Source organism: Mesocricetus auratus, unplaced genomic scaffold, assembly GCF_017639785.1.
Source record: "Mesocricetus auratus isolate SY011 unplaced genomic scaffold, BCM_Maur_2.0 Super-Scaffold_100676, whole genome shotgun sequence".
NCBI classification, from domain to species: Eukaryota; Metazoa; Chordata; class Mammalia; order Rodentia; family Cricetidae; genus Mesocricetus; species Mesocricetus auratus.
In genome coordinates this window covers 97,931,687-97,949,277 of record NW_024429266.1, presented here as the reverse complement: position 1 = coordinate 97,949,277, position 17,591 = coordinate 97,931,687, and the positions used below count along the sequence as shown (strand labels likewise).

The 17,591-nt window shown below is 54.3% G+C and overlaps 1 protein-coding gene across 2 annotated transcripts in view; it reads right to left on the bottom strand.

The window, feature by feature from the left end:
* Mllt1 (MLLT1 super elongation complex subunit) overlaps positions 1-10,075 on the bottom strand; it is a 43,040-nt gene extending 32,965 nt beyond the window's left edge. For both annotated transcript variants that reach the window (XM_040739201.1, XM_040739202.1), the window contains exons 1-2: positions 9,934-10,075; positions 1,059-1,239 (exon numbers count right to left, since the gene is read on the bottom strand). In XM_040739201.1, coding sequence (XP_040595135.1) covers positions 1,059-1,239; positions 9,934-9,945 — 193 coding nt within the window. In that variant the 5' untranslated portion in view covers positions 9,946-10,075. The remainder of the gene's footprint in view (positions 1-1,058; positions 1,240-9,933) is intronic.
* Between the last annotated feature and the right edge of the window lie 7,516 nt (positions 10,076-17,591).

Sequence of the window (17,591 nt, the reverse complement as noted above, 5' to 3'; positions counted from 1 at the left end):
CAGCACAAAAAGAAAGTTGGTACGCACTGCAGAGCACACTCACAGTGAGGAGCCCACTCTACACCTACACCACCTGCCAAAGCCCGCCCCGAGGGCCTTCCTCAGGAAGTCACTTCTGATCACAAGCCCACACTGTCCTCTGGGGAAGCTGCTCCTGAGGCAAGCGGGAAATGTGGGAACAGTGATGGGACGCACATGCTGCAGCCTTGGTGACACGGTAAGAGACATGTACGCAAGGACAGCAGTGATAGGAGTACCTGTAACTTTTCCACCCTAAAGAGTATGATTTTTTATTGAAAATAGATTCTTTCATACATGATATTCTTTTGTTTTGTTTTTTGAGACAGGGTTTCTCTGTATTGTTTTGGAAGCTGTCCTGGAACTCACTCTGTAGACCAGGCTGGCCTTGAACTCACAAAGATCCGCCTGCCTCTGCCTCCTGAGTGCTGGGATTAAAGGCGTGCAACACCAATGCAACACCATTATATTCTGATTCATTTTCCCTCCCCTAACTCTTCTCAGATCCTCCCCACTTCTCCACCCATCCAAATCCATATCCTTTTCCCCCTCTCTCATTAAAATACAAATAAGCATCTAAAAGCAACAATAATACAAAGTAAAACAAGAACAAACAAACCAAAATAGGACAAAACAGGAAAAAAAAGGCAAAGAGAAAGCCCCAAAAATACATACAGATGCTGAGACACACACATTCACACACAGAGAAATTCCACAACTAACATAAGCAAAAGATCTGAAGGGAAGAAAAAGCCCAAACAAAGCACTGTGAGACAAAAAAAAAAAAAAAAAAAAAAAACCCTCCCAACATACCACTGAGTTCGTTTTGTGTTGGTTGGGAATAGGATGGCCCCTAAGAGTGGTTTGTATACCATGTGAGACTCATCAGAGAATTCTTAAGCCATCGCCCTGATTGCTTCTGGCCTGAGATGTCTCTCGGCTACTCCAGTTCCCATGAGTGGGCGGGGCAGTCACTAGACACAAGGTCAGGCTGGGGGTGGAGGAGCACTGGTGGGGAGGATCAGGGAAAGGGCACTCACCACGCTTGGGTTTGGGGAAGCTGTCGTGTAGTCGGAAGATGACTTTCTCCACGAAGTGCTGGATGTCACACTGCTCAGGCCCACGCACGAAGACCATCCAGTCATGGGTGAAGCCCTCAGTGGTGGGCTTCTTGCGTAGCTGGGCACGGTGCCCCAGCTCTAACTTCACCTGGACAGTGCACTGAGGGGGAAGAGAGAGAGGCGGGGCCAGGTCAGCATGGAGGCAGAGCCACACAATGCTATCCTGCATCCTGGTCTCCAGGACACTGTCAATGCTAGCTATGGGTGCCTCTGCATGCTTCCAGGAAGCAAATACACATCACACATTCTCTCTCTCTCTCTCTCTCTCTCTCTCTCTCTCTCTCTCTCTCTCTCTCTCTCTCTCTCTCTCTCTCCTTCCCCCCACTGGCGGCAGCCATCTGTGGCCCCTTCAACTCAATGCTGTCCCCTGGACATCCCAGCTGACGCATCACTGGGAGGACCCAATGGTTCCCTTCACAGAGTGGTTTTCCTCTCCCCACAGTCTCTGTGGTCCCTGCTGTCCACCTGGATATGGAGCCTGAGATCTCACACAGCAGGACTAGGCAGCCCTCTCCTGAAGGGCCCGGGGTGCCAGCCCCGCCAGTCACAGCAGCTCCTTGAGGGAGCGCTCCCATTCTCCTACCCTCCTCCCTCCAGCAGGTGTACACTGTAGCCTGAAACCCCAGGAGGCTCAAGCCAGTCCCAAAGTAAATGCAAAGCCTCTAAACTCCAGGCCTTCCCAGCACAAGGGCAGGCCCACCTCAGATAGGGAACCAGAATGTCTGCAACCTGCAAAACCCTCTCTAGACATATTGTATGTGGGGGGGGGGTGTGCAGGCTTAATGCTGACACTGGGTTCTTCCCCACCCTCTCTCTACCTTACACATGGACAAAGGGCCTCTCATCTGAACCCACAGCATGCTGGTCTGGCTAGCCCAGGCCGCTAACTTGCTCTGATGTTCCTTAGTTTTTGACATGAGTAAGCCAATCATCTCAACAGGGAGCGTCAATGGAGAAAAGGCTTCCATCAGATTGGTCTGTGGTGTTTTTCTTGGTTAATGATTGACAGGAGAGAGCCCAGCCCACCATGGGCAGGTGGTCCTGGGATGTACCAAGCAGAACTAGGGAAGCCAGGGGGCAAGGCCCAACTTCCTTCTGAGATGGCTGTGACCTTCTTTTCCCAGCTGTCTGTGGCCATGGTCTACCCCGGCCACAGAAAGCTGAAGCGGCCAGTAGACCCGTGTCCCCGCAGGGCCGGCCTTCACATGGGTGCCGAGGAGCTCCGCTCCAGCTTCCCTTGCACACCAAGTCTGCAGCCAGTGAGCGGTCTTCTCGGCCTTCTGCGTACTTTCAATGCAGCGTGCGTGCGTGCACGGGAGGACGTGTGCACTAGAGGACAGCAGCTCTGAGTGCAACATCTTGGAAGTCTTAGTTTTATTTACGTGTCTGTCTGTGTATCTGCTGCGTGTGGGGCCGGGAGTGGGAGGGGGTCAAAAGAGGGAACCAGATCCCCTAGAACTGCTGTTACAGGTGTCTGTGAGTCACCCTCTGCAGCAGGAGCAAGTGCTCTCAGTTACTGCGGCGTTTCTCCAGCCCCAGGGATCCCCTCGTCTCCACTCCCAGCTTTCCCACATGGATTCAATTCGGGTCCTCGTGTCTGCAAGCAGCACCTCACTGAGCCACCCCTTCAACACAAAAAGAACTCTTTTTTGGGGGGGAGCAGAGTTGTGGTACTGGATATTGAACGGAGGGCCTTAATGCATGACAGGCAAGCACTGTATTACTGGGCTACACCACCAGCTGCTGCCTAGACATTTACCTCTTGCTATGTAAACCAGACTGCCCTTGAACTCGGGGAGCTGAGACTTAAGGTATGTGTCACCATGCTCCACACTAGCCTTCCACCACACACACCCGAGACAGGGCTTCTCTGTGTAGCCCGAACTGTCCTGGAACTCACTCTGTAAACCAGGCTGGCCTCTAACTCAGAGCTTCTCCTGTTTCTTGAGTGCTGGGATTATAATCATGTGCCACCACCAGCTATCCTAGCCTTCTATTTATTTATAAATTTGTTATTTTTGGTTTTTGGAAACAGGGTTTCTCTGTGTAGTTAGTCCTGGCTATCCTGGTCTACCCATTCTGTACACCAGGCTGGTCTCGAACTCACAGAGATCTGCCTGCCACTGCCTCTAGAGTGCTGGGATTAAAGGCGTGCGCCACAGCACCCATCTTTTCCCTAGCCTTTTTTAAAGACAAGGTCTCACTGCGCAGCCCAGGCTGGCCTTGACCTCTCCACCCCTCTGCATCCTGAGTGCTGGGGTCTCCCTCGGGTCTGACAGAAAGGGCCTACCTTACACTTAGCATGGCCGCAGCAGAGGCCAAGCTGGTCTGTTAAGGGCTCTGCCCAGACAAGCAAGACATTGGGCAAGAGGCACAAGCCGCCCTCCAGGAGCTCCCCCGCCGGCTCCTACTAGCTCTCCCCAGTGGAGTCACTGACCAGGAGCCCAGACCCTAGAGATCTCACCCAGCCCCCAACCCCTCTCTCCACACCTGACCACGTAACTCCTGTAGTATCTGTATACTAAGAACTCTGCCAGGACAAGCATCCTTTGGTTTCCTAGGAAAAGCTCCATGGCTCTAGGTCTGCCAGAGGATTAGCAAGAGGGGCAGCCAGATGGGAGACGGACGTGCACACCGGTGTGGTAGCACTTAGTGGTGACGGTCTGGAGAAAAGGCAGGAAATCTGAAAGACGTGCTCAAGCACAAATGGTGATGAGTGGGGGCTGATGGGAGAAACCAGCTGGACCTGAGTCTAGAGGCCCATCTCTGGGACAAGGGGGCAGGGCTGCAACTCTGCAGGGGCAGTCGGGAGGGGAGATACACATGAACCCTTAGACACAGCTGGGTTTGGTGCCTGTCAGTGACCTGCAGAGGGCCAGCCTGGGACATGGCCAGCCCCCAGGATGCCTTTGTGGACAGACTGAGCACAGGATGGAGAATGTCCAACATGATTCTGGAGCAGTACCACCAGCACCCCAGGGGCCACTGCTGGCTGGAGGCTCTCTGGACTCCTAAACACTGGTGACCTGAGCCACTTCTTTTGGAATTCCCATCTGCTGTGGGCCTTAGGCGGCCCGCCTGACAGTGCTGATGACACGAGGTTCCCAGTCAGGTCACAGCAGGCAGCACAGTGGCCATTGCAAAAGAACAAATGACCAAAGCTCCATTGAGCTGAGGACACAACCGCCCAAACTTCGAGGCACAAGCCAAAGTAAACAGGAGGTTCCAAGGCAGTGGCAGTCTGCGCCCAAAGCACTGGCTGGCAACACGGATGCCCAAGGGGCCGGCGCCAACTGAGGCCACAACACACCCATCTGAGGGCACCACAGTCTGGACTGGACCAAAAGTGCCCAGTCCCCCATACCTGACCATCTTTGTCCTTCTTGAGCTGGACCCCGAAGAAAGAGTCACACCCTGAGAGGCCAGAACTTTCTAGAAATAGTGGTAGTGGGACAGCACAGGGCCTGTGCCACCAACACGAGAAAGGAACCTGAAGTAGCAGCAGTTCAAGGCCGTGGCTGAGCCCCAGCCACCCAGGGACTATTATCTCACAGGCCTCTCCTTGCTCTCCTCTACCTGGATCCCTGTGCCCTCCAGAGCCAGGGGTACACTTGAGCAACCGGCCAGCTGGTTCTCCGGGATTGGTGCTGATGCCAAGCGGCACTCCATTTCCAGCACGGCTGCCATGCACAACCAGGTCCTCCCAGCACTTAGACCACTGTTGCATGGATACCTCTGCACAACCACAACTGGGAACTACAGTGACCTCGCTGCCTGACCCCAGCAAGCCCTGGTGCAGAGGACAGCAGCCAGGGCCTGCCTAGAAGTGTCACCCATCCTGCTCCTGGAGATCAGAAGCCAAGGGGTGCAGGGTCCAAAGGCTCAGAGTGCCATCTGGGGACAGTTAAGCTCACACTGGAGGACACACACTGCCAGGCCAACTGGCAGAGGGCACTCAGACCCAGAATCCCAATCCAGCAGGCCAGGCAAAGAGCACATTGGGCATCTCACAGGCCCTTCTTGAGGGAGTCCATTCTCTCTACGTATGGACCAGCAAAGGGCCAAAACATCCCATCCCACAGCTCTGTATGACTCCAAATCTACACATCCACCCTTATCCACCCTGCCACCTAATCAATCCATCTACCCACCCATCCATCCATCCATCCATCCACCCACCCATCCACCCATCCACACACCCATCCATCCATCCACACATCCATCCATCCACCCATCCATCCATCCACACATCCATCCATCCACCCATCCATCCATCCACACATCCATCCATCCATCCACACACCCATCCACACACCCATCCATCCATCCATCCACCCATCCATCCACCCACCCATCCACCCATCCACACACCCATCCATCCATCCACACATCCACCCATCCACACACCCATCCATCCACCCACCCATCCACACATCCATCCATCCATCCACCCATCCATCCATCCATCCACACATCCACCCACACATCCACACACCCATCCATCCATCCACACACCCACCCATCCATCCATCCACACATCCACCCACCCATCCATCCACACATCCATCCATCCATCCACACACCCATCCATCCATGCACACATCCATCCATCCATGCACACATCCATCCATCCATGCATCCATGCACACATCCATCCACGCATCCATCCATCCATCCACACACCCATCCATCCATCCATCCATCCATCCACCCATCCACACACCCATCCATCCACACACCCATCCATCCATCCATCCACACATCCATCCATCCACCCATCCACGCATCCATCCCTGCATCCACGCATCCACCCATCCACGCATCCATCCCTGCACCTACGCACCTATCAAACCATCCCATCCACCATCTATCATCCACTTCTCCTACCACACCCCTAAACACCCAGCCCAAGCTTGGGCCCAGGAGGCAGTCATTAACTGTTAATTTTCCTATAGGCTTTCACCTGATTTTCTGGTGGAAATTCTTTCTAGCAAATGCCCTTTCCTCTGGGAATTCATACATCACCCTATAGCATAATTACATCTATCATCTGGCTCTTGCAGCCAATGCGGTGGCATGAACCTGGTCCTCCCCTTTAGCAAGAAAAAACACTGGGTCCATCACGCAGCAAGGCCAACACACACTGATGGGGAAGGTGCTAGGTCCCAGACCCAGGACCCTACCAAGTCAACTGAGCTCTCTAGAACCTTGTCCCTCTAGTCCCAGACAGAGTTCCTGGGGAAGCAGGTGCCCTAAGACAGCCACTGAAACGAAGACACTGCTCAAAAGGCAAAGCAAGTCTGGAGGACAACCAGTAAAAAATAAAACTAAGCCTTCAGCCCCAGCCCCGGCCTCCAATCACTGTCACCCCTTTTCTGGACCCAGCTACCTTCTTCCGTCTGACAGGGCACAAGACTCAGGGACGAGAAGGGACTGGGAAGGGACAGGTGTGCTGTCCACATGCATATGCCAGGTACTGAAGACAAGACTATGAGAGAGTCCACAACACAAAGACAGCCACCATGAGTCTCCTAGGAAGGTGGACAACAGCCCTGGGACAGGGTACTTCGACTGTCCAGGTCCTGGCCCCTATAAAAGCAGGCCAGCAGAAGGTCTGAGACTAGCTGCAGAGGACCAAGGGTTCCGTGTCAGCTCCAGCACCTTGCCTACAACGTCCCTGCCAGAACTCCTGTGGGGAGGTAGAACACTCAGGACATCAGAATAAGACTCCATGCTGGCTTCAGCTGCCCATTCCCAAGCCAAATCTCTGCTCCTGGAGTGCAGCACAGACAGGCTGTGGGCCTGTGTGTCACCTGCGGCCACACGGGCACCCTTCTGAGGCCAGGCCTGCAACTCTGGCAAGGGGACTCCCTTTGGCAGTCAGGACCACTGGATGCTGACACTCTCTCTAGTGGTTTGCTGGGGAACCCCACTGGGCTCTCAGACCCTTCTCAACTTTCAGCATTGTACCTGGACAAACCAACTCCATTCCATCCCTCCAAAATCCTGGCCATGCCCCTGCTCAGCATGGAAATCCAATATAACAAACAGCACCAGAGTGGTGGGGTGTGGAGGGGACACCTGAGACAGTTTTCCCTGCCTTCCTATCCACAGGGAAAGCAAGAAGCCCAGAGCAAAAAGCAAACTGACACTTCTGTGCTGGCCTCTGCAGCAGCCTCAGAATCACAAGGGAAGACTAGACCAGGACAGCGGCCAGACAAGAAAGGCGTGCCGAGCCAGCACCCATGGTCCAGTCCACCGCTTCCCCACAAGGCACACATGGGGTGGGGGAGGCTGGGACTCTACCGGGTGCGCACCTACAGTTCCTCAGGCCGATCACATCTGTGAGTGCCAGGTCTCCACAGGGGCCTCACAGTTGCAATAAGGGCAGTTGTTGGGGTTCTCTGGAGCTGACAGGGGAGGAGGGGCAGAGGGCACAGACAGACCCAGGGTCACCAGTGCACTTCTGGTGGTCCTGTCTGTGTAACCTCCTGGGTGGCCAGGTGTTCAGTCACGGTGGCTGTCTGTGGCCTAAGGACTCAACTTTTCATGCTCCTTGGCTGAAAGCAGCGTCATGGCTGAGCTCAGGCGGAGAGGGCCCTTCTCCCCACTGTCCCTGACTGAGGCTGCCACATTTACTGAGCATCCCAGTCACCAAGTGACAGCTGCACACCACAGAGGGAACGGCCTCCAATCCCTGAGGACGAGGCCATGCCTTGCCCTCTGGAGTACAGAGGGTGCTGAAGGGACAGGGACTTTCTGAGTGCTTCAAAGAAGGAAGAGTCCAGGTAGCAAGCAGGCTTGCAAGCCAGCCTGTTCACTAGCAATGCCACCTGCCACCTGCCCCCAGTGGCCCTAGCCCATGGATAGTGGGACATACAGGAAGGTCCCTGACCCATGTGCCTGAAACCACACGGCCAAATGGCCAAACCAGACAAAGCAGCCTCCATGGCGCCAGCAGCCAGCAATGTCCCAACCTGCCCTTGCTAACAGCAGAGGAAGCCATCAGCGGCCACCCCCACGGCCCCCACAGTCCCAAGGCTGGCGCCCCTGCAGACTTGAGCTTGGGAAGGAGAGGGAAAGGATATGGCCCTGGGTTGGGGTAACTTGAGGATGGGGAGGCGCTCACATGGTGGAGCTGGGAGCTCAGGTTTCCAAGAACCAACAGGACTGGTTACCAACGGGGAGGGGGCTACCAACGGGAGCCTGGGGGAGCCACCTGTGGCTAGGTGAGGAGAGGGGCGGGGCAGGGGGAAGAGAGGATGATTCTGGGGGCTGTGGTTGTGGCAAGCCAGCTGAGGTCGGGGTCAGACCAGCGAGAGGGATGCACTGAGAATAGTGGACAGTCATAAAACCAGGTCCCAGGTGCACAGGGACGTAACAGAAGCAGCAGGGGTCTGCAGGGCTTGTGGGTGCCGGGTCACAGCAGAGTCTGAAGGCAGGTGTCACCCTTGGGCCCAGGGGCCCAGGGGTTGACACTGGCCCCAGCTCAAGGGCCCACCTCAGAGTTAAGTCCCTGGCGGCAGTCCAGGGGGCCAGGGGCTCGTGCTCCCGTGAGGAAGGGGTGAGGAGTGAGGCAGGCTAGGCAGGAGGCTGGGAAGTGAAGCCAAGTAGTTAGTGTCTTGGATGGAAGAGGGTGTAACTGGGGCAAGGGACATTGAAAACAGATGAGGCCAGCCAGTACATGAGTATCTGGTTGGGGGTTCATGGAGTTTGGGGAGACTCGGAGCTACAGATCCAGGAAGGACTCCCTCCAGAGGGGGGGGCCAGATTTGGGGCAGTGCGTGGCACGTAAGAGGATATGAACGGGGATTTGGGAGGACCTGGGGTTCCTGAAGCTGTCTATGGGGACACCTAAGGGTCTCTACAGATTCAGAGCCATGCTGCGGCCACAGAGGCTGGGAGTCCAGCTCAAGTTCTGAGACCTGTTTCCAAGGGTTCTGGGCCAGGCCGGGGCTGTGGGATGTACTGCAGTTCTGAGGGGAGTCTGCCTAGATTTGGATCCACAGGGACTGTGAGTACCCTGGGGTTACCATAGGCTGGGTGGCCCTGGAATTCCGATGGATAGCCTGGAGTTCCACTCGTGTACTGGGATTCCAAAGGATTCCCCAGGGGATTCTGAGTCAGGACAGGATCCCCACGGTGCTGTGGGAGGCTGTGGGGTTCCACGTCTTCCTGGAGAGCTGTGGACCCGGCGGGGAATCCCCAGGGTGCTATGGTAGCACTCAAGCTCCCAAGGGGGGGGGAATCCCAAAGGGTTCTGGAACCGGGAGGGATGCCCAGGATGCTAAAGCCCTGCGATCCTAAGACGCACCTCAGGAATCTGTGTGGACACCGGGGTTCTAATGGGTGCCTCCGGGAGCCTCCGAAACGAGATAGCTCCCGGGGTGCTGAAACCCTGGGGTTCGCTGGGGTTCTAAGGGGTGTCTCAGGGGGCTCTGGGACAGGCTGCATCCCCCAGGATGCCGTGGCGACTCCAGGGTGGTGTAGATGCACTACACTGGAAAAGGGCTCTCCAGGGTGGAGTGGGTGTCACTGGCGTGCTGGGATGCACCCCAGGGGTTGCTGCACCAGACCTGGGGTCGCGGTGGGGGAGGGGCGCGTGGGGTCGCGGTGGGGGAGGGGTACCCCGATACGGCGATGGGGGAGGGGCGCCCCGGGGTCGCGGTGGCGGGAGGGGGGGCATCCTGCCGCGTGCGCGCCCATCGGGCGCGCGCGGGGCCGTGTGCGCGCGGGGCCGGCCGCAGCGCCGCGCAGGGCAGCGGGAGGCCGGTCCCGGGCGGCGGCTTCTCACCTGATTGTCCATGGCTGGCACCAGCCCCGCCCCCGGGCCCGCGTCGCTCCCGCCGCCGCCACTCAGCGCCGCCCCGCCGCCTTCATTGTCTGTCCGGCGCCACCGCCGCCGCCGCTCCGGGCCGCCCGCCCGCCCGCCAGCCGCGCTGAACCGGAAACCGCCGCCAGCCCGGGCAGCTCAGCGACCGCGGGCCCCCAGCCGCCGACTCGGGCCCGGCCTCGTCAACAGACAAGCCGCCAAACCTATCGGAAGGCTGAAGAGTCGCGCGGGGGGCGGGACTTCCGGGCTGGTGGGGGCCCGCCGGGCCGCGGTCCGAGCGACGAAGCCGTCAGCCAATAGGAAAGCAGGCGCCGTAGGGGGCGGGCGGAGGGAGGGAGGGAGGCGCGAGGCGAGCCCGGCCGAACGGCGCGAGGTGTGCGCCGCACGTGGAGGGGGCGGGCCAGGCCGCGGTGTGACGCCTGCGCGCTGGGGCCCCAAGCGCGCCCCCAAAATGGCACTAGGGCTTCGGGTTCGAGCCTTCGGGAGGGAGGGAGCGAGCGCTGGCGACGTTTGTCGCTGCTGTGTGACGCAGCGGGCGGTTAGTTCACCGATCCGGATCGTGTAAAGCTGGTGGCTCCAGCCCGTCTCTCCCTCCCAAAGCCTCGGTTTGCGCATCTGTAAAATCGCGACGGTCGGCGTCGATGCCGGTTCCCCCTAGCCGAGGCGTATAATTTCAGCGCCCTCTTATGGCCTCCTCGGGCACTGCACACAGGTGCAGGGGCTGTCACGCAGACACATGCAGGATTTAAAATAATGTACGTCTTCAAAAGAAAAAAAAAAACAGAGGAATTGTCCGAGGTGGTTCTTCTTGCTGTGGTTGTAACCGTGCACATTTGAAGTGGTGCCATTCTAAATGATGAGCAGTCTCAACACCGGGAAAGGAACGAGTCAGTGGTCTAGTGTAGACCACAGCTGCTTGGGTTTGGTTGGTTGGTTGGTTTGTTTTTGTTTTTTTTTCCAGACAAGGTGTCATTGTGCGGCCTTGACTGGCCTGGAACTCGCTCTGTGTAATGGGCTGACCTGGAGCTCACAGAGATCCTCCTGTCTCTGCCTCCTGAGTGCTGGGACTAAAGGTGTGCACCACCAGCACCGGCGACTGTGGCTGTTTGAATATCCTCACTGTTGATATCCTGGCTTCTTCCTCTCCCCGGTCCTGGGCAACCTTGCCCTGTTCCTGCTCCCAACTCCTTCTCCTTCCCCTGCCCCGTGGGTTCCCCTCAGTACCCACCAGTCACCCTGCACCAGCCCTCTCCTGGGCCTGGGCCTTTTCCTTGGGGAAGCTTTCCTGGTCGTGGGATCTCTCTAATCCTCGGGCACTCTCCCGGCCCCAGGATCACTCTTCTCGGCGCTACCTTCCCTCACCCTGGGATCCATCTTTGACAGCTGATCACTCCTCACTGACAGCTGTCAAAGTCTGTCCAAGGTTGCGTGGCTGCATCGTGCTCGCGTTAGATGACTGCATAAGAACTCTGCATTCAGCCGGGCGTTGTTGGAGCACGCCTTTAATCCCAGAGGCAGGCGGATCGCTGTGAGTTCGAGGCCGGGCTGGACCGACAGCCTCCGAAACAATACAGAGAAACCCTGTCTCGTAAAACCAAAAAAAAAAAAAAAAAAAAAAGAAAGAAAGAAAAGAAAAGAAAAGAAAAAAGAAAAAGAACTCTGCATTCAGAGGCCATGTGGAACTGGGCGGGCTCCATGACTCCTGTTTCAACGGCCCCGACTGCCGAGACTCGTTTTAAACCATTCCACTCCCCATATAAGCAGCGCCTCCTGCCTGTTTTCTCTCTCCTTTCCATTTCTGCTCCCCTCCCTTTGCTCCCGTTCCCAATAAACTCCGTGTGGGTTTGTTGAGTTTGGTGTATTGTGTTTCATCGCCTGGAGCTTCAGCAAAGAACAACACTGACATACTGAGGACTGAACCTAGGGCCCCCACCTTCAAGCTACACCCACAGTCCTGTTTTCACTTTTATTTGGAGGCTGGGGCTGGGGCTTACTTGTCAGCCTAGAATGCCAAAGCCCTGGGTCCCACCCTCACACCCCATAAACCAGGTGCAGCGGCACATGTCTCTCATCCTAACACTTGGGAGGTGGAGACAGTAAGATTTGAGCAAAGATGGTGGTGAGGGGGCTGCCTGCCATCCCTGGTTTATGGCGTCAGCGTGCTAAGCCACCAGTGGCTTAACTAGCCCTGAAGACGACAAAGGCTCACATTTCAGAGACTCGGGGAAAGGGACGCAGCTGAGGAGGGACAGCCACGCTCTAGTGCCCACAGGAGCTGGCGGGAATGGCTTCTGCATACTGTCTTGGAGAGATGAGCCAAGGACCCGGATCTGGCCCTCCGGAACCCACATGAAAGTGGAGAGAAACAGACTCCCCAAAGCTATCCTCTGGCTCCCACATGTGTAGCCCCAGTGTTGATGGTGAATGGATAAACAAAATATGTAAGTGTGTAGTGTGGCGTAAAAGGAAACCGCGTACTGTGCTATCTGCAGGCTAACAGTCGGATGCCCCGACACCCGCTCCAACGACACTAGGCTCCGTGGTGTGAACCAGACGTGGGTACACACTGCAGGATCCCGCTCCCTGGAGGTCCCTGGAGTGGGGACCTCAGGTCCAAAGACAGGAAATTGGTGGTAAGATGCAGCTGGGGAGAGACAGAGTTGGTGTGGAATGGGGGCAGAGCCAGAAACACTCGTGCAATCAGCCCTTGGGAGGCTGAGGCAGGGCAGTCTCAGATCTAGCCTGAGCTACAAAGTGAGACCAAACCTCAATAACCGCAACAAAACATCAACTTCTGAAGCGATGCCTGTCTTAAGTCCTTACACTACTTCAAGGCACAGAATCAGTTTTGGTGAATGAGCTCTTCAGAGAAAACCCAACCTAAGCCATAGAAACAGAAAAGTCGTGGGGGGAATCATCATTCTGAAAGCTCTAATGAGTAGCTATGTTGTTCGTTTATTTACCTATCTAGTTATTTTGTTGTTGTTGTTGTTGTGTTTTGAGACAGGGTTTCACCATGTAGCCCTGGCTGGTCTAGAACTCACTCTGTAGACAAGACTGGCCTTAAACTCACAGAGATTCACCTGCCTCTGCCTCTTAAGGGCTATGATTAAGGGCATGCACTGTCACACCTGTGTTATTTTTGGGTTTGGACTCAGAGTCTCACTCTGTACCCAACCCTGACCTCAAATTCATAGTTATCCTCTTGTCTCTGCTTCAAAGGTGCTGAGAAGACAGCCATCGTGCCTGGCTCTGAACCTACTTACATTTTATAGTGAGTACTGGCAAATTGTTCTGCACATGGTGTCCATGGAGGCCAGAAGAGTGTTGGGTCCCCTAGAAATGGAGTTTCATGTGATTGTGAGGACCCGGTGGGGGTGCTGGGATCTGAATGTGAGTCTTCTGCAAGAGCCAACATTCTTAACAGCCGAGCTGTCCCTCCAGCCCCCGGGTAACTCAGTAGTGCGGCAGTTATTGCTGGGTGCTAAAGTCACTCTCTGGATGGCAGGCAAACACAGGAGACAGTTTAGCGCCCTGGGATTCCCGCTGGGTTAGGGTTATGTCCACCCTCTTCTTGTAATAGTTCACTTGGTGGCCAGATCTCTGAATGCACTTTGCAAACATACCTCTTTCCAAATAATACACATGACAACCTATATCTGCATCAGGGTGCACACCTTTGCATCCCTGGACAAGAGCAGAAGCCTCCCATCTCTGGTGACAATTGAATTGGGAGAGTTTCTATTCCAGTGCATTCCCAGTGTGTCCAGGAATAAAGACTAGAAGGGCCGATCTGCCCTGAACAGGGTTGGGGCACATGCACAGTGAGGAATATTGTGTTCTCTAGCAGACCTCTGGGAGAAGCCTCTATTGCATTTTTACCATTGTGGGCCTATGCATCATGCGTAATTGCATTATGGGAATGTACATGGACAGTAGAGAAATGCTATATAACATAATCTACTGATCAAAATAAAGAACCAGGCAGGACCTAGGAAAATGTTTCAGTCATTAACAACATGTCTATTCTCACAAAGGACCAGGGTTTAGTTCCCAGCCCTGCTTCAAGTACCTCACATCCACATTTAACTCCAGCTCCAAGGGATCTATATTGGGTACTCTTCTACTGCTGTGATAAAACACCAGGACCAGGACAACTTAAAAGAAATGTTTAATTGGGTTTGCAGTTTCAGAGGGTCAGAATTCATCATAGCAGAGCTAAGACATGGAGGCAAGAGCAGATGAAAACTCATGTCTGGATCCACAGGTAGGAAACAGAGAACAAAATTTGAATTGTATGAGTCTTTTGAACCCTCAAAGTTCAATCCTGAGTGTCAAACTTCTTCCAAGAAGACCACACCCCCTAATCTTTACCAAACGAGTGGGGACCAAGTATTCAAACTGATGAGCCCGTTGTTCTCAGTCAAACACCACGGGATCTGATGTCCCCTCTGGTTTCCACAGACACTTACACTCGAGTGTGGGGTACACATGTGTACCAGATAAATAAGCCAGGCATGGTGGTACATAATGATCTCAGCACTAGGTAGATCTCTGAGTTCAAGGGCAGCCTGGTCTATAGACAGAGTTCCAAGACACAAAAACAAAACCAAACAAAAAAAGTAAGTAAATCGCTTTGTTTGTTTGTTTGTTTTTGCTTTTTTCAAGACAGGGTTTCTCTGTGTAGCCCTGGTTGTCCTGGAACTTACTCTGTAGAACTGGCTGGCCTTGAAATCATAGAAATCTACCTGCCTCGGCCTCCCAGGTGTTGCAACTAAAGGAGCCCATAACCATACCAAGGCCAAGAAAACAGACCTCCTCTATTAAAACTAAGATTTGGGCTGGGTGGTGGCACGTAACTTTGACCCAAGCACTCAGGAGGCAGAGGCAAGAGGATGTCTGAGATCAGGAGTTCAAGGCCATCCTTAGCTACATAGTTTAGGTCCAGCCTGGGCTAATGAAGCCCTGTCTCAAGCAGAAGGGATGAAGGCAAGAAAAAAAGGAAGAGGGGGGAGGAGAGGAAGGAAAATAAGGAGGAAGAGAGCATGGCAGTTTGGAGATTTGAAGCACATGTAACTAATCCTGCCAGAAATCTCTGTCGTCTTCTTGCCATGTGATCCACGATCTCCAAATGGGGAAACTGGACGCCTGGTCTACTCCTGGACACTAACCGTCGGCAGGATGTGCTGACTCCTGCTTTGAGCCTGCGGCTACTGCCCTCTACTGGTGGCCTTGGTTTGCACCCCACAGCCTGACCCCACACTTAACTACATTTATTTTTGTTATTTGACCTTGCAGATGGCCCAGTCTTCCAGAGAGTTTTTGAAACCCCACTCGCTGGTCTCAAGTACGTTTTTGTGCCTCTCGGTTTTTCAGACTCTCACAAATGTCCACCTGGCCCCTTTGATGCTCAGAGAGAGGTGAGCAAGCTAGAGTAGAGGCCAGTGACCCACCATGAAAGACCTGGCCCAGATTAGCCCCGATGCCAAGCCCGCTGGGAACGTGCCCCTGCAATGGCTATGCGAAAAAACAAAGATATTTAATTTTTAAAAAACTAGGATTAGCCGGGCATTGGTGGCTCAAGCCTTTAATCCTAGCACTCCGGAGGCTGAGGCAGGCGGATCTCTGTGAGTTCAAGGTCTACAGAGCGAGTTCCAGGACAGCCTCCAAAACAATACAGAGAAACCCTGTCTCAAAAAAACAAAACAAAACAAAAAAGCTAGGTTTAGTGAATAGTGCCTTTTTATCCAAACCCTAGAGGTGAAGGCAGGAGGATTGCTGTAAATCTGAGGCCATCCTGGGCTACATGGTGAGTTCTAGGGCAGCCTGGACTACATGATCCTGACTCTCAAAAAATTAAAAAAAAAGGAAACCAGCAGGGTGGAGGTCCTCAAGCACATGCCTTTAATCCCAGCACTTGGGAGACAGAAGTAGGTGACTCTGTGAGTTCAAGGCCAGCCTGGTATACAGAGTGAGTTCCAGGACAGGGTCCAAAGCAATGCAGAGAAACCCTGTCTCAAAGAACAAACAAGAAAACAAAAAGGAATGTCATCATGACACCTCCCAAGACCTAGGACGACAATTGATTTCACAGCGGAGACACAAAGAAGGGAAGAAATATTTAGAACCTTCAGCAGAGGTGTCCTGCTCATCCCCCTGCCTCAGAAGCTCTTTGAGTGAGAATCTTAGCTTTGGGGGATCAAACACTCGTCTTCCTTCCCCTCAGGCAATTTTGCTGATAAAATCACAAGTTCACACCAGTAGATAACCCCAGCACTTGGGAGGCAGAGGCAGGCAGATCTCTGTGAATGTGAGACCAGCCCGGACTAAACACGGAAACCCTGTTCTGAAAAAAACCAAAAGAGCCGGGGGCGGTGGTGGCGCACGCCTTTAATCCCAGCACTTGGGAAGCAGAGGCAGGTGGATCTATGCGAGTTTGAGGCCAGCCTGGTCTACAGAGTGAATGCCAGGACAGGCTCCAGAGAAACCCTGTCTCAAAAAACAAAACAAAACAAAAAACTAAAAGAGAGAGGGAGAGGGGAGGGGGAGGGAGGGAAGTCACAGGTTCACAGGACTGCCTCCATGTCTCGAGACTGGAATTCATCCTGAGGACACACATGGAGAATACCTGGGTTTGAAAACAAACAGAGGGGACCTAGAAGCAGGGACCCCAGTTCTGTTCCACTCAAGCAGTCCAAAGAGCCTTCAGGAAGGATAGATCTCTAACATCAAGTCCAGGCTGTGTGTTCTTGGACAAGGCATTTGCCTTCTCTGACCATTATCTATAATAGGGAAGTGTCCTCCTGTGTCTGAAGTGCTGTCTGGCAGGGGTTGGGTAACATGTCCAAACTCTCATTTGTGGCAGATGTCAAAAGACCCGCAGATGGCCGGGCGGTGGTGGCGCACACCTTTAATCCCAGCACTCGGGAGGCAGAAGCAGGTGGATCTCTGTGAGCTCGAGGCCAGGCTGGACCGACAGCCTCCAAAACAATACAGAGAAACCCTGTCTCGTAAAAAAAAAAAAAAAAAAAAAAAAAAGACCCGAAGATGCAGAAATCCCATGCACTGTGAGTATCCAGGCGTAGTTAAGCACACCTGCCACCTCAGTATCCAGACAGCTGAGGGGAGAAGTCTGAGAGGTCTGGGACAGCCTGGGATAAACAGAACAGCCTTGTCTGCAACCCAGAACACAGGCACCTGATACCACAAGTCCTCCTTCCAGAGGAGCTGTGAAAACTTGCCTTGCTGCTTCAGACGCCGCCCCAGGCAGCAACGGCCAGCCTGCCTCTCTTCCCAGGTTGTCCTGCGCAGCCAGGGGACTGGAGGGCATCCCCACCTTACCACCCACAAGGGAAGCCTCTCCCCCAGCGTGTGACCCCTAAGCAGCATTTTCAATCACTCTGTTTTTAACACCACATCAATGCCCGTGAGCACCATGGCAGTTACCATCTGTCACCTCTACCACAGCAGGGGTAGGAGACCCTGTATGTCTGGTGTCTGACAGAGAGGAAGGCATCCTATAGGGAAGGGCGAACTGCAAATAAAATCAGGAGAGTTCATTTGTGACCTTTAAATTTTATGTATGCAAACATTCGCCTGAATGGGTGGGTGTCTGTGTG